The 17740-nt window shown below is 36.1% G+C and overlaps 1 protein-coding gene across 3 annotated transcripts in view; it reads left to right on the top strand.

Annotated features, from left to right (window-relative positions):
- Nucleotides 1–17740, top strand: part of LOC106871002 (uncharacterized) — a 49241-nt gene that overhangs the window by 25287 nt on the left and 6214 nt on the right. For 2 of the 3 annotated variants that reach the window (XM_014917265.3, XM_014917258.3), the window contains 6 exons: nucleotides 2072–2143; nucleotides 8032–8106; nucleotides 11282–11393; nucleotides 12227–12401; nucleotides 15379–15573; nucleotides 17335–17582. In XM_014917265.3, coding sequence (XP_014772751.1) covers nucleotides 2072–2143; nucleotides 8032–8106; nucleotides 11282–11393; nucleotides 12227–12401; nucleotides 15379–15573; nucleotides 17335–17582 — 877 coding nt within the window. The remainder of the gene's footprint in view (nucleotides 1–2071; nucleotides 2144–8031; nucleotides 8107–11281; nucleotides 11394–12226; nucleotides 12402–15378; nucleotides 15574–17334; nucleotides 17583–17740) is intronic. The other variant, XM_089347646.1, reaches the window with a different exon arrangement.

The following is a 17740-nucleotide window of genomic DNA, read 5'->3' as shown; positions in this document are numbered from 1 at the left end:
AATAATAAGAATGGTCAGAAGAAAAAAAAACAGAATGCAAAAGATATTGCTGATGTACTGGCGATTTCTTCAAATGTACTGTATAATGAATCGTGTATTTCTTGCAGAGATCAATGAGGGCTTTGGACAGAAATGACGTCAGTTGCCTTGTGCACATATGTTGCATGTTGAAAAAATAAACTGAAGAAACAGTAACACAAGTGAAGCAATAGTAAATTGGACTCTGTTTTTTTATTCAATAATTATTTCTTTATTAGACCCAAGGGCTTACATAAAACAACATAAAATGACATACAATAACATGAAAAGACAATAGGGGTTTTCTAATCGAGTAAACAGTAAAATAACAATTGAAATTAAACAATAAAATCTCCTAATAGGGGTAGGCGCTTGAAGGCTACTCGTGGGAAAACCCACAAAAGCCACGGGTGGCCTGACCAACAGGGCAAGAGTCCCCTCCTTTTTTCCTTTTTACGGGTGCATGCTCATGACTGGTCCTTTTACACTGACCATTCTCCCGACATTCACCCACCATTCAGCAAACTCACTATAAGACAACACTTCGCTTTTATGATTAACTTCTTTGAAATCTGAAGCTTTCGTAATTAGTGTATGAACAGAAATGTGATTTATTGCAAATGAAATTATGGAAATATATCTATAAAATCGATTATTGTATATTTAATGTATATTTACTTATTAATGTCTCTTGCCTGCAAGCGGCTGCCTGTATTGTGTGTCTATGTGAGCGCTGGTTCTTGCACTTTTGTTGGGTGGTCGGTACCGGACTATAAATATAACATCATAGTTTTAATAACACGAAACAATAGAACCTCACGGAAAATGTATTGATGTAGACCTGATATGAAATATTTTATTAATGATAAGAATCAGTTTTGAAAATGAAAGAAAATATAAACAGAACTGAAAAGAAAAATATTTGTTCAAGCCGCCATATTTATTTAAGGGTGAACAATAAAACAAAAGAATGTTAGGAAACGTTATTCAACTTTTGAAACTATTTTTGCGAATAAAAATGTTGCAATTTATGTTTGAATAATGGATGAATTATTATGTTTATATAATTGGTAAATTATTATAATTAATGAGTAAATCTGTATGCTGTGCCCAGTATATTTGTGTGTGTGTGTGTGAGAGAGAGAGAGAGAGAGAGAGAGAGAGAGAGAGAGAGAGAGAGAGAGAGGAGGGGATAGTTATGGCTACATATTCCATCACCCTCACTTATGATCCGGGCGGAACTTTTAAAAGGACGGCACTTTTGGGTCTGCTGTAGGCAATATGTGTGTTTTGTGGGGTCCGGGGACGGCAAACGGAAGGCCCACTCCGGGCGGCACACACTCTAGCTACGCTAGTGCTTATGACACGTGATATATTTTCTTTCAAGATACAATAAATAGAACCGGTGAAGTGTTAATCTTCAACTGGGTGAAATAATAATGATTTCAAATTTTGACACAAGGCGAGCAATTTCGGGAGAGGAGTTAAATCGGTTACATCGACCTCAGTACTCGACTTGGACTTATTTTATCAACTCCGAAAAGATGAAAGGCAATATCGACCTCGGCGGAATTTGAACTCAGAACGTGAAGATGAGTGAAATACCGCTAAACATTTTGCTCAACGTGTTAACGATTCTGGCAGCTCGCCACCCTCAACTGGGTGAAATAGTATTAGGACTGCGTGTGAGGCGGCCAGCTGGCAGAATCATTAGCAAGCCGGGTAAAATGCATAGCGACATTTCGTCCGTCTTTACGTTCTTACTTCAAACACCGCCGAGGTTGACTTTGCCTTTCATATATTCGGTTCGATAAAATAAGTACCAGAAGTGCATTGGGTGGGGATCAATGAAATCAATTTATCCCCCTCCCCTGAAATTGTGTCAAAATTTGAAATCAATGTTAGAACTGTTTTGTATTTCAAAAGTATTTTTCGTAAGATCAAATCGTAGCATCAGTTACAGCCATTGTTATGACAAATTGGCTCAAAAATATGAACGCCATCACTTTTTCTTTCTTTCATCTTTTGCTCAATTTCTCTTTTACTTTTCTAGATTTCACCATTAATTGAAGTTAGTGATGAAGGAACAGGAACAGGAACTAATTCCCTATGTTCTTCTGATTCAGTATGTATCACAATTTTATATTACGGGGAATATTTTCAACATTATAATGCTAAACTCGGATGTAATTATTGCGTTTTACCTTACGATTTGAACAGATTTTCATTTTATGATTTTGTGAGTTAGAATTATTTCCTTTTTGTATTTACTTCACAAGTATCTGGATGTGTGAACTCGTTTGTCGAAACAGGTTTGGCTGTGTCTCGTAGATGGGATCATTATACCAGTAATAGACGCATGCAATGGTTTTAGTTTATCATTATCATTTTTATTAGTCAATTCGTTAACATTTGACCCATTAACTAATCGATTGCTTGATCAAGCGTTCGGTTAATCAATGAGTCAGTTATATTTGTCAAAGCCGTATCGTCGCCACTCACGACAGAGAGTATGTCATCGATGAGGTCGCAAATAGCGATGAAACGACTTAGACAAACTCAGCTAAACGATTAATCAAATAATCAATGAGTTAATTGGTTAAATATGTTAGCGAATGCCAAATATTAATAATAAAAGAAGTGAAACAGAACCAGAGCATCTGTTTATTGTTGGCATAATGACCTTTCCAGGATACAAATAAAATGTTAGAAATGGTTATCAATGTTATCAGGAAATTAGTTCATAACCAGATGTGAAACCAAATACTAATGCAGTATCATATAGCCATTTCACAAGTTTAGCAATATATACCGGTCCCTTCTCATAAGCAGTGGGGGGTTTAACAGGTTTGAACAAACTACTGTGCCGGAACTACATACAAATATAATAATGAACTAGTTTATTTTATTTTTGTAGTTTTCATAAATTAGACGCTTAATGATAAGTTCATTTTAAAAAGTGGAAACCCTTTGGTTGAAATCGTAGCTACATCTATATATCTCTGTTTAATAAAAGCCATTATGAATATTGGTTGGTTGGTTCGTTCGTTCATTCGTTCGCTAATTTCTCCAATCACGTTTTACATCCTGAAGAGAAAGAGGGTGTGAGAGTAATACAAAGATACAGAGAGAGTTGGCATAAGAAAAGCAGGATAAGTGTCTTGTAACTTTCTGAAAAATACACCTTTTTTTATGAAATTTCGTAGAGGTAAGTTTGTGATGGAGTAAATTACAATAAAATTGTTCGTAAAATTTAGCAATATTACAGCATATACTTATTGCAAATATATAAATTAAATATTTGTTTTATTTCATTTTACTTTAAAATAATAAATATTTTTCTTTTGAAAACTACTATTCATTTCATCATTTTATGTAAGCACTCATAAATTTGATAAAAATTGAATTATAATTATTGTATTATGCCATTTTTCCTAATATTACCTACGGTTGGCAAAATTGTACTTCCAACATTCCCCGTCATATGATGAGTAACACTCTAGTACATAAATATATGTGTATGTATATATATATATATATATATATATAAATTGTAAATCCAAAAAATAATATGTATGTATGTGTGTGTGTGTGTGTGTGTGTGTGTATAATACTTCGACCGTGCGAACCAAAGGAGATGGCGACGTAGACGGTAAAGGCTCCTTTTTACCATGTCGCACGGTCGAACACAAAATACAAGATTATATATGATAGAAGGCTCATCGTGAGATACGCAAGCCATTGTGCCAGTAAAAGAACTTAGGACAAACTCAACCGTTAGATATATAATGAGAATACATTTATTTACAAAGTGAAACTGTTTGTGTCTGTGTGTGCGTGCATGCGACATATGAAATTAAGACAGTAGATAAATCAGGCCTTAGTGTACAAGAGAAGGTATACAACAATGTGAAGTGACGGACAGTCATATAAGCAATAGTGTGTGTACAATATGTGAGTGTACAAGTGTGCGTGTGAATGAGAGGAAACACAGAACATAGTAAGAGTGTCTGTAACATAGACTGTAAAAAGTCTTAAAACACTGAGATAGAGAAAAACCAGTTCGTATTAAAGTTACACAAGATTTAGAATGTTCATACGCAGGAAGTTGTGGCCAAGGAGCAGAGCTGTAGTATCACACTATGTGTGTTGAGCGTCGAATGCTGCGACCTGTGTTAACTGGTACGGAATATTCTCGCCGGTTAGTTCTGACTGTTGTTCGTGAGTGGTAACTCCACTCATACAGTGAAGATAAAACCGAGCTTGTTGATGTTGGTGTGTCCCTGGTGGTGGGGTTGCTGGCGCACAACATTGTGGTAGACAGTTCATTGGTGGTGAAGACGTCGACGCTGGAACTGGCTGTAGCTGTGTTCTGTATATGTGTGGTCAACGACCAGACCTGTGAGGGATCTGAAATCGAAGACGTGTGTGGTCTGCGACCAGACCTGTGAGGGATCTGATATCGAAGACGACTGCCGTCGTTGGATCGGGCTTATTTATAGGCGGAAAAGGGCTCACCGGAAACCCAGTAAAACTCCTTCACACGTGACTTTATCTAAAGCCACGATTGGATGTAATGCCCCCTAGGCAAGCAGAACATGGGGACAATTGCCGCGCAAAATAAGAACCAATCAGGATGATGGATAGAAAGGGCCAAGGTAGCCGAAGGCTAGATGTTAGCAGCTTCGTTATCATTTCTGATTGAATGGCCGAGAGAGAGGTTTTACTACATATATATATAAAGAAATCGAAATCGAACCAAATTCGACGACTGGCCCCCATACCAACCTCTCCTTCGTTGGACACTAAACTCTGCTTGCGAAGACCTGTTGGGGCAAGTGAAATCGAAATCGTAATTGAACCATATTCGATGAGTGGCACCTGTGCCAGTGGAGCACTAACAGCACCGTCCGAGCGTGATCATTGCCAGTGCCGCTGGACTGGCTCCTGTGCAGGTGGCACGTAAAAACACCATTTTGAGCGTGGCTGTTGCCAGTACCGCCTGACTGTCCCTCGTGCTTGTGACATGTGAAAGCACCAACTACACTCTCGGAGTGGTTGGTGTTAGGAAGGGCATCGAACTGTAGAAACTCTGCCAGATCAGATTGGAGCCTGATGCAGTCATTCGGTTCACCAGTCCTCAGTTAAATCGTCCAACCCATGCTAGCATGGAAAGCGGACGTTAAATGATGACGATGATGATATATATATATATATATATATATATATATATATATATATATATATATATATATATATATATATATGAAGATATTATTTATAATAATATCAGTAATAATATCATTTATAATAATATCAGTAATAAAAAGAAACTTTAATGGTATAAAATATCAATTAACAATTAAAGGTACTAGCAAGGAGTACCATCATGCTGACATAGCAGTCAAACTGACCAAACCTCAAGTTATCACTAAACACAAAGGTGAAATCGGACAAATGAATAAAGCCCCTAAGAACCTCATCCCAATAACGAAAGAAATCGAAAATTGGGCACTTCTTGCTAACACCCTTAATTATTAGTGTGCATATACATACATACATACATATATATATATATATATATATGCGAGTAAAAATAAATACAAAAAAGGTGGGGGTTTTTGTATGATTGTGTATAGAGGAATATATTATTTTGTTTAAAAGAGTTCCAACACTGTCTGTTTTTTATGTTTTATTTATATTCCTGCAGAACCAATGTGGGGTATAGAATATGGAATATACAATATATAATATAATATACAATATATAATATAAAATAAAATAAAATAAAAATGGATAGCACCATGAAAGAAAGTATTGAATGTAGATGAAATATTGAGTGTTCAATATAAAGGATCAAATATATAAATATATAAATATAAATATATAAAGGCGACTCGAGTTTCAGGGCTATTTCCCTTCGTCATTTATCAGAATATTGGGCTGAAGAGTCGGAATAGAGTAGCTTCATACTCTTAACCGTGAAACGTCGTATCCAATTAACTAAAGGCGGGTTTGTTTTTGCTTTTCTCTTCTGTGTTTTGTTCTGTGTGTGTCATAAATATCGCCATCCGTTAGAGAAAAAATTTGTAGTTTGGAATCAGTAGTTCTTTGACTGCTATTTCTAAATTTTCAGTATGTTGGAGAAGCAACTCAAGCTAATCCCTGTAGTTATGATTATATATATATATATATATATATATATATATATATATATATATATATATATATATATATATATATCAATAATTTAGAGAAGAACCACCAAGATGCAATGGTGGTTCTTCTCTAAATTATTAATATATTTTTCATTATAAAATTCAATTTGATATTATTAAATTGGATATCCTTGTAAGTTCGGATTTTGACATTCCCTAATATTATAATATATATATATATATATATATATATATATATATATAACATTCCTAACGAAGAGAAGTGTGGAGATTTGTTCACATCCAAAACATTTTGTTAAAAAGTTTTCCACAGCATATATATCTCTGACCTACATATGTTTCGACTGCAGCGACTGCACATTGCTTTTTTATGCAATTATGCATTCTAGTCGTTGCAGTTTCAACAAGGGTCCATCACTCTCGACATTTTCAAAGTGAACAGATTCAAACAAGCATCCTGCATTGGTATTCAGTTGAAAGTGATAACGACGCTTTTTAAATCCAATGGAATTTTGGTCTTATAACCACTTCTACTGGTATTACAGTTGAAGCGTGGTTTTAAAATGTTTATTCAGATTTTAATTAATTGTAGCAGTTTTGTTTACATGTTGCTGTATGGAGTACATTATTTATTGAGAGATATTTCACTTATTTTGGGTTTACACCCTCAATTAATATTATTATTAATATTATTATTATTGAAGTCAAAATTAAAAGAAGAGTGCCATTTGCTATCCCGTGAACAATATTTCGACATCTTGCGTGTCTTCCACTGGTTCAAAAAATAAATTTGTCAATCTACTTCATTTTAGTTAATATAGAAAGGATTGAGGTAACTCCTCCTGAAGATATAGAGTCAAAATTAAAAGAAGAGTGCCATTTGCTATCTCGTGAACAATATTTCGACATCTTGCGTGTCTTCCACTGGTTCAAAAAATAAATTTGTCAATCTACTTCATTTTGGTTAATATAGAAAGGATTGAGGTAACTCTTCCTGAAGATATAGAGTCAAAATTAAAAGAAGAGTGCCATTTGCTATCTCGTGAACAATATTTCGACATCTTGCGTGTCTTCCACTGGTTCAAAAAATAAATTTGTCAATCTACTTCATTTTAGTTAATATAGAAAGGATTGAGGTAACTCCTCCTGAAGATATAGAGTCAAAATTTAAAGAAGAGTGCCATTTGCTATCTCGTGAACAATATTTCGACATCTTGCGTGTCTTCCACTGGTTCAAAAAATATAGAAAGGATTGAGGTAACTCCTCCTGAAGATATAGAGTCAAAATTAAAAGAAGAGTGCCATTTGCTATCTCGTGAACAATATTTCGACATCTTGCGTGTCTTCCACTGGTTCAAAAAATAAATTTGTCAATCTACTTCATTTTGGTTAATATAGATTATTATTATTATTATTAGTAGTAGTAGTAGTAGTAGTAGTAGTAGTAGTATAAATATCATTAGTTATTATAGTCATTATTGTAACTAGCATAATTTCTATAGATGGTGAGTTGTGTTTATTTAAATTGTTTAAACGTACACTTTCTCAAATGTGAACATCTTAGAACCTCTTCTTGTGTTTATAAGAGTAAATTTAGAAGTGAAGATTTGGTACATTTCTTCCACACAAAAGTCACATCTATTATCGCCTATTCTATAAGGTTTTGCCTTACTAATTATTTCCCAGGCAATCAAATATACTTCGTTACTATCTTTTAGTGCTCAGCTTTTTTAGGCTAGTAGTATTCATTTTTTTCCCTGTATCTAAACGAATATGCGATTTTGTTTAAATGTTTTATAAAACAATAATATATTTTAACATTTTGTTTGACCAGACTGGCAGTCGAGAAGATACGTGTCTGGAAGGTGAAAGCACTTTTCTACTACGAAAACATGGGAAACAAAGAAAGGTATTTTCAATTTTTGAATAGAGATAAATATTTCATTTGGATGTAATTGAGTTTTAACCTGACCAATAAGGGATTAAATTAACAGCTATATTATCGTAAGGAACTTGACCGGTTTAACTACAAAATGACAGTTTAAGTTGGTAAATATATCTGGCTCCTGATCAATTAAAAATTTTTTTTCATCCACATTTATTTGACAGTAAGCAAATAACTGCAGAGTTGATAACACGTATTACTTTACATATACAGAACCAGTTCAAAAACTTGACCCTGTATAGTAAGGAAGCACAATTCCAGTAGTACTCCACCTAATGAGAACTAATTTTTAATTCTGAAGTTTCTCGTGAGTGCTACTGATAACACGGAATTCAGTACAACTTGTTGCATGGTCAAATCATTGGTGACTAAATCGGCACCTTCACTATACTTGCTTGGTTAGGAGAATTACTAGAAACATAGCAGGACTAAAAATAAGTCCTGTCAAAAGGACGAATGAAATTAGTGTAAGTTAAACAATTATCATAGAAAGGGCCCTCAGAAATTCCGGGCTGGTATCCGGCGTGGTGGAAGAGCACTAAGAGTGAGACAACCCTCGGCTTTTGTTAAAGCATGTCTCTAGGTTTTATATCGGAGTTAGCTTCTCCTAGAGACATGCTTTAACAAAAGCCAAGAGTTGTGTCACTCCCAGCGGTCTTCCACTATGTCGGATACCAACCCGGAATTTCTGAGGGCCCTTGCTATGATTATAGTTTAACTTACACTAGGTTCATCCGTCCTTATATATATATATATATATATATATATATATATATATATATACTACATAAGTGGAAAATCAGTGTGTGTTTGTTTGTGGCGTTGTTATCTAACTCCTCCTACATCGTTTTATTGATTTTGATGAACCTTGACACGTGAGTAAAATTCATGTCTGGAAACCTCGTGGTATACTTAGATTGTTGAAAAAATCGATAATACGGTCCCTGGAAGGGACCTTTATGTCTACCTCATATAACTAATTGTTTAAACACCCAAGGGAAATAACCCATACCACCTACACAATATTTTTTAAAACTCAAGGGAAATAACCTATTTCATAGTTTATGTTCGATTACTTTGAATATTGATTTTTTTGTGTGTCCAATTTCTAATTTTTGCAGACAATATCACTTTCATTCTTTATTTGACATGTGAGTAGAACTCATGTCTGGAAACCTCGTGACATACTTAGACTGTTGAAAAAAAATCGATAATAGGGCCCATCCAATGGATCCTCCTATCTACCACATATTACTAATATTTTATTTAAACAACCCAAGGGAAATAACCCATGCCACCTGCAGTTTTTAGCGATGCGGGCAATATTTGATTCTCACGATTATCCGACCTAATTCTGCATTTCACAACTCACAGTTTTGAACTGCTAAACATTATTATTGCACTTCCTTAATTTGAATCTCTTCATTCATACATTTCTATACATACATACTTTTTTGAATGCCCATTACTCCGATAATTCTGCATTTTTACAGTTACACTTTCTCCATGACAGGAGAGAATTTTTTCTTCCACAACGTTTTTGTTGTGGCTTCATGCAGGCATAGCGTGGATTCGATCCTCGATTGTCAAATTTCACTTAACACCTCAACAACGCTTTTCTCACGGTAAAACAATAGTGTGTCTGTGAATGACAGCGTTATACATTTCCCAGATACCTTCTCTAAGCAGAATAATGTCTTTGCCTCCCACCAACCTCCAACAATCTCTCCCTCCTCCAGCTGACAGTTTTTCTACTTTTTCGTGACAGAAAATACACCTTTTGTGGCAGTCATAACGAAATTGCTTTCTTATATCAGAGTAATATGACTTTTCAATAGAACATCTTTACCCCCGGGAATTACCGGGTACACCAGCTAGTATATATATATATATATATATATATATATATATATATATATATATATATATATATATATAGCATTGATATACGGAATAGCATTGGACATTTTGGGGATCTTTTAACTTTGTTTAACTTACACTAGGTTCACCGTCCTTTTATATATGTGTGTATGTGTGTGTGTGTGTGTGTGGCCTTTGTGTGTTCTGTACTCTGCTTATTATTTTTGTATACGTTTTGTTTGCAATGTCTTGTACCCAGATATGCACCTATATATACAGGTAGGCGTAGGTATGCTCATACCTGTACGTATTGGACATTTTAGGAATCTTTTGCTTATGCTTGAGATCATAGTGCTTCCACATTCCTGAGCCTGTGACCAATATTAGCACTGGATGTCCTGCTCTGGCTTGTCTTTGAATCAAGTCAATAGGGTGGAGATGGTCTGTGAGGTGTTGTGCAAGCCTTATCGAACCCAAAATTTTAGGCTGTGCAGTCACCAAAGAGTTGACTTTCTAATGCCCAGTCCAGTAGAAGGGTACCGTGGACATGAGCCCGGATGAAACCGACCACGGGTGCAATGACCTTATACTCAGGCATTGCTGACATTTTGCATGGGCAATGGTCAGTGATGGTTTTCTTTGGTCACAAATAGACAGCCATCATATAAACAGACAGATAGATGAGTCAATCAAGTGAATGTTCATGATTTTTGTTCGTGGAGTATTTTTGTGATCTAGGTTGTTTGTATGGCTAGCAGCTTGGCTGTTCCAGTTACACCACGGGTCAGGGAACTTTTTTAACCAATTACCCTAAAATATATTTATTTATGCCAACATTACCCCCTTGATTTGAAAGGAAGAAAACCATAGATTCTTTGAATTCATAAGGTTTATTGAATCTATTTTATTGAATCTATTTATATGAATTTATTTACACGTACATTACATTGGACAGATGCGGTGTTACCAGAAGAAAATATTTTTTGTAACAAGGAACATGTTTTTTATATAATTTTACTTATGCCTAATGATACCCTATTATTCCCAAGAATTTCATTTTTACTCCACTTGGGTTAATTTACCCGAGTTTGCCAACCCCTGAGTTATATGAATGGGCACTTCTAATGTACATAGCATCTTAGCACTTGAGGGTTGTGGAAAGTTATCAACAGATTATGGCTGAACTATTCTATAGCCTTGAAGAAGAAGTGATCTCCTTAGGAGAGAATTTTCGATATATTACAATATGTGTATTTTGATATCCTAATGTTTATTTTAGTCAAGAACAGCACGACAAAATGGATTGACGGTACCTCAAGCTACGTTCTTCATAATTGCTGAAATTGCAGGAAGTGGTCTACTGACATTACCAAAAGCTATTGAAGATGCAGGTGAGCTAGTTTACATTTTTTGTCAAGTTTTACCAGAAAATTCTCTTATATTCTTAATCTGAGAGAAAGTGAGACTGAGAGAGAGGAGGTGTACCAGGGAGAGTAAAGGTACCAAAGAGAGAGAGAGAGTGTACCATGGAGAGAGAAAGTGCTGAGTAAGCAAGAAGTTCTGAGTAAGAGTGAAGGTACTGAGAGAGAGGGAGAAAGAGGGGGAGAGAGAGAGGAGAGAGAGACAGTACTGAGGAGTAAGAAGGTACAGGAAAAAAAGAATATGATAGCATATGTTGTTATTGCTCTTTAATCCTATGTTAATCAAGATTAATCAAATCTATGGTCAAAGGCATTCCAACAGTAACCAGCCTGTCTTTTTAGGATAATCTACAGGGTGTCCACAAAGTCTGGGTACATGGGGATTAACACATACTTTAAGAAATTATTATTTCTTATATTTAATTATGTGATGATTTTATCTACTCCATGTACCCAGACTTTGTGGACACCCTGTACAATTACATTATCTTATGTATCATTGCTCTGTCTAAGATGGTAGCATACAATCTGAAGATTTGGCTACTATTTTTGCAAGTCAGGAAACATATAGAGGCTCCCTCTTTTGCTATTGAGTGCATACGTTTCCGAAGTGTGTGCGGTATGTGTGCAGCATTTGTTTGTGTGTATGTGTGTGTGTGTGTCTTCTGTGTGAACGTGTATGTATGTGTGCACATGTGTGCGCATGTACGTGTGTGTTTGTGTGTGTAAAAGTGTCAGTATCTGTAAGCCTAGGTAGCACTGTGCACTACTGCTGTTTATTAAATAGTGTCTTGTATATTCAGGTTGGTTGGGCATTCCATTGGTTATTATCTGCTGTGTTACCTGTGCCTACACTGGAATAGTTCTCTCCAAATGCTGGCGTATCTTCCAAAGTCGAATTCCAGATGAACAGAGTATACGCCAAAATCGATACCCTTACCCAGCACTAGCAAAAGCAACTTTCGGAAAATATGGAGGGTAAATATCCAACTGTTTTATTGATATATTTCTTTAAAAATAATGGAAATTAATTCATCATTGGAAATACTTGTTAATTATGAATTAAGACATAGCTGTGGCTGTGTTTACATTATTTACATTCAACGGATATTTGTCCTCATCTTGTTTGTTGTTAACACAACGTTTCGGCTGATATACTCTCCAGCCTTCTTCAGGTGTCTTGGGGAAATTTCAAACCTGGGTTCTCATTCCTAAGGTATTTTTCGATGTTATTATTATTATTATTGTTCAGGTCACTGCTTGGAATCGAACTCGGAATCTTGGGGTTAGTAGCCCGCACTCTTAACCACTGTGCCATATACCCATGGGCATATGGTGTAATGGTTAAGATGAGGACAAATATCCATTGAATGTAAATAATGTAAATAATGCACATAATTCTTCATCTCTTAAATATAGAACTGTGGCTGTATTGTTAAGAAGTTCTCTTTGCAATCACATGGCACCTTGGACAAGTGTCTTCCACCATAGCCGTCACCCCCCACCCCCAGCCAGTCAATGCCTTGTGAGTGGATTTGGTCTACACAGGCACCTATCTTACATTGCAATCAATAATTGAAGAATACATGACTAACCACTTCACAAACTACCTCACTAAACACAAGAATTAGGCTGAAATAAGGGTACACGTGTTTATGGAATATTCAGCCACTTTCTCCATTAATTCAATGAGTAGGTCAATCAGTTGATTGTACAACTGGACACTTAAACATCAAAATCAACAGGTGAGTCCAACATGTGTGTGTGCGTGTGTGCATGTGTGTGTGTGTGTGTGTGTGTGTGTGTGTGTGTGTGTGTGTGTGTGTGTGTGTTTTCCCTTTTTCTCTATGTGCTTTTACATTGACACCGCTTGGACAGCAATGATGTTAATTTATGCTCTGCATTAATGGTATACCTTGAATTTTCCCTACTACCCCCCAGCCAGGCACCCCACCCAGGATATAAAGGTTCAAAAGTGTCACCTCCATTGAAAACATCACCCAGAATGGACCACTCCCTTACCTCCCCACTGCTCTACATAAACAAGACTGATACAGTTGTTGTCCAGCCCTGAATCTCTATAGGCCATTACTAGAAAGGAAAAGATGGCTAAGAGAAGAAATAGCTCAGTGAGAATCAAGTCAAGAGAGAACTCTGTAAAAGCACTAATCATAAACAAAGTAAATTTACTAAATGACATAATATGATCTGAAGTTACACATACTTGCACTCGAATATTGGGCCTCACAGAGGTAATGACCAAGACCTTTGGCATTATGTTGTACTATAGAAGAAGACCCATCAAGCCGAGCAAAATCGCAGTCATAGCAGATACAGGTGTTATGCAAGTGGCACTCGTGCCTGTGGCATGTAAAAGCACCCATTACACTCTCAGAGTGGTTGGTATTAAGGAGGGCATCCAGCTGTAGAGACCATGCCAAATCAGACCAGAGTCTGGTGCAGCCTTCCAGCGTGCCAGCCTTGGTCAAACCGTCCAACCCATGCCAGCATGGACAACAGACATTCAATGATGATGATGATGATGCAATAAAAGCTAGCATAAAATGGGAAAATAGATTGCAGAATTATTGAAATTAACAAAATTGAATTCATTTAAACTAAGTCTTTTTAAAGTTTTTTTTTTTTTTTAAACTTTTATTCAGTATAGAATATTTTGTCTGAATGGAAAACCAGAAAACATTATCTACAAACATTACATTCTGCAGAACAAAAAGAAAAGATAAGAGAACAATGTACAAACTCACATGTGTGGGGGGGGGGGGGAGTATGTATATTTTGTGTGTATGCATGTGAAGGCGCAATGGCCCAGTGGTTAGGGCAGCGGACTCGCGGTCATAGGATCGCGGTTTCAATTCTCAGACTGGGCGTAATTCAAAGGGTCAGCTTTGTCACACTGTGTCACGCTGAATATCCCCAAGAACTACATTAAGGGTACACGCATCTGTGGAGTGCTCAGCCACTTGCACGTTAATTTCACGAGCAGGCTGTTCCGTTGATCGGATCAACTGGAACCCTCGACGTCGTAAGCGACGGAGTGCCAACAAAGCATGGGGAAATATTTTGATGTGCATGGTAAATGTATAAATGTCTGTAAGTGCATGCAGATGTTTGTGATTCTAGAGGTTGTTGTTGCTGCTTAGCCCTATACAACTTTGATTCCACAGCCCAATGTTCAATGACATTCTGGGCCACCTGAGACTGACACCTGGTTCTGTGATATTAACATTCTGTTTTAAAGTATCTAAATTAAAACCTAGCTCCAAAATGGAGAAGCTACATCTGCCACCCTTTCCTTTCTTTTTTTTTAAAACAGCAACTAAATTAATATAATACTCTTATCATATGAATTTGGTTGCCATTTCTAGCAGCTTGCATGACTACCTAGAGCCTCCCTCATTTACATGGAGTATACAGATATAAGTGTTGTTGGCACTCCGTCACTTACGACGATGAGGGTTCCAGTTGATCCGATCAACGGAACAGCCTGCTCGTGAAATTAACGTGCCAGTGGCTGAGCACTCCACAGACATGTGTACCCTTAACGTTGTTCTCGGGGGGATTCAGCGTGACACAGAGTGTGACAAGGTTGACCCTTTGAATTAGAGGTACAACAGAAACAGGAAGTAAGAGTGAGAGAAAGTTGCGGTGAAAGAGTACAGCAGGGTTCACCACCATCCCCTGTCGGAGCCTCGTGGAGCTTTTAGGTGTTTTCGCTCAATAAACACTCACAACGCCTGGTCTGGGAATTGAAACCGTGATCCTATAACCATGAGTCCGTTGCCCTAACCACTGGGCCATTGCGCCTGCACACAGATATAAGTGTAATGTGTGGTAAACGGGCCTCTATTTGATAACATAAGATTCCTAATATTGTAATTGTACCATTAACCATTTATGTTTTTACCTTCAAATTATCGTGTTTCTTCTTTGACAGATTTGCAATATCCATCAGTGTGAACTTTACTTTGTTTGGTGGTTGTGTTGTCTTCCTATTACTTGCTGCCAACAACATACATAAATTTGTCGAGCAAGTATATTTTGAGAAAGAAGTCTCCTACTGTTTTATTCTCTTACTTCTTGCTGCCTGCTTGCTGCCAGTCTGTTTTTGTGGAACTCCAAAAGACTTCTGGTTAGTAAAATTATTACTCTTTACCTTTATAATTGTTGCTATAATTGCTTATATAGCATCTCTATAATATTTATAACTACTGAATTAATAATTTATAGGTAGATAGGTATATTAAAAATATACCTATTTATCTATATAACAGTTTTAATAAAACAAGATTTTCAATACAATACAAGTTTTCTGATTATTTTCAACCCTCAGCTGCTTTAAATATCTACATGAAATTCATCCCCAAATTCTTTCCCCAGAATCTACCCTGATATTTTATCGCCATCATCTTTATCTTTCTTTCTAGTTTCATTACTCCCCAACACTATTGTATAATGTGAGAGGTTATTTGTCTCCTCTACAGCAAGAAACCTTTTCAGGCTCTTTTCTTCATACTCTAACCTTACATTACCTAAAACTGAACTGCTTCCCTCTTCTTTGTAACCCTGCTCAATCAAAGCAGATCATGGTCATAAGAGTTAGATGGGAACCGCCTGATGTTGATGCTGCAAAAAGGCAGCCAGTACTCTCTGTAAAATGGTTAGCATTAAGAAGGGCATCCAACTACAGAAACCATGTAGAAACAGATATTGGAGCATGATACAGTCCTCCAATCTTTCAGATCCTGATCCAAACTATGGCAGCATAGAACTCAGACATTGAATGATGATCATGGTGTTGATGAATTAGCATTGTTTAGTCAGTATACCAGTATTGTATTTTCACTTAAGGGAGAGCTCAATTACAGTGTGAGCGGATTGACTTGGCTCTAGATTATTTGAGTCTTGCAATCTTATCACATAGCAGACATTGGATGATGTTTGCCTATAACTCCATAATTCATCATCCTTATCATCATTTAACATCCATTTTCCATGCCGGCATGGGTCGGACAGCTTGACAGGGGCTGGAAAGCCAGAAGACTGCACCAGGCTCCAGTTGTCTGTTTTGGCATCGTTTCTAAGGCTGGATGCCCTTCCTAGCACCAACCACTTTATAGAGTGCACTGGGTGTTTTTTACATAGTACCTGTGTGGGTACTTTTTACAAGGTGCCAGCACAGGCGGTTTTCATGTGGCACCATCATGGGTGCTTTTCATGTAGCGCCAGCATGGGTACTTTTTTGCATGGTGCCAGCACTGGAGTTGCCAAGTAGTTTGCAAGACAAGAATATAGTAGCTTTAATAATAAAACTTTATCAATATATAAAAATGACTGTGCGTATACTCCTAGTTGCAGGCCAAAGTTTTTTGCCTTGAGAATTGAAATTTTGCAGAGACACATTTTTACAAAGAGAACATTAGCTATATGGCTTTTTTTCTGAAATTTGTTCATTTTTGCATTTGACAAAAACTAAGATTATTATTTATCTACAAACATTATAATGGGAAAAATTACTGACTAGAAAAATTAATTTATTAGAGTAATTATGTAAATTACTACAGTTTTTCAGACAAAAAAGAAAAGATATGGTTTTACAAAAAAATTAGGAAAAAAATATAAGAATATAATTTTATTTTAGGTTATATGTGCTCAATTTGAACCATCTAGTGTATTCTTTAAATGCAATAATTCTAAGAGAATCAACATTCCTAGACTAACTGAAATTTGACAGTATCTTTGTTTAAAACAACAGTAATGTATTCAAAATATAGAGAATTCATATGATTATATATTCCAGTTGTAACTAAACTCAGACAAGGCTGAATACAGCTGCTAGTCATTTAAAAAAAAATATTGAAGCCATTTCATTATTTTCTGTCTCTTTCATCAGGGTAATACCAATTATAGGAATGTCTGCTACGATAATCAGTATGTTCCTTCTTCTTGCTGTGATTCTTATGGATGTTCCTGACCTGATAAATCAACCTGTAGAACATAAAACTACAACAATTAGGACATTTGCATCTTCCTTTGGTATCATCTGTTTTGCTTTTACTGGTCATTCTCTTTTCCTAACTGTCCAATCTGATATGAAGGTCAGCTCAGATTTTAATAAATCTCTGATGTTTGGATATATGGGTGAGTAATGTATTTCTTTTGCTTTACTTTTCTATAGTATAACATTTCATGTAATAATAACTGTTCAGGGAAACATTAAGTTTGAAATACAATAAATATCAGGAATCTTCTGTTCACTGTTTCCCAGATCAGAGGTAATGGATTCTCATCCAAGCAAA

Source organism: Octopus bimaculoides, chromosome 2 (assembly GCF_046866305.1).
Source record: "Octopus bimaculoides isolate indiv1 chromosome 2, ASM4686630v1, whole genome shotgun sequence".
In the NCBI taxonomy this organism is placed as follows: domain Eukaryota; kingdom Metazoa; phylum Mollusca; class Cephalopoda; order Octopoda; family Octopodidae; genus Octopus; species Octopus bimaculoides.
This window is presented reverse-complemented; position numbering and strand designations above follow the sequence as displayed.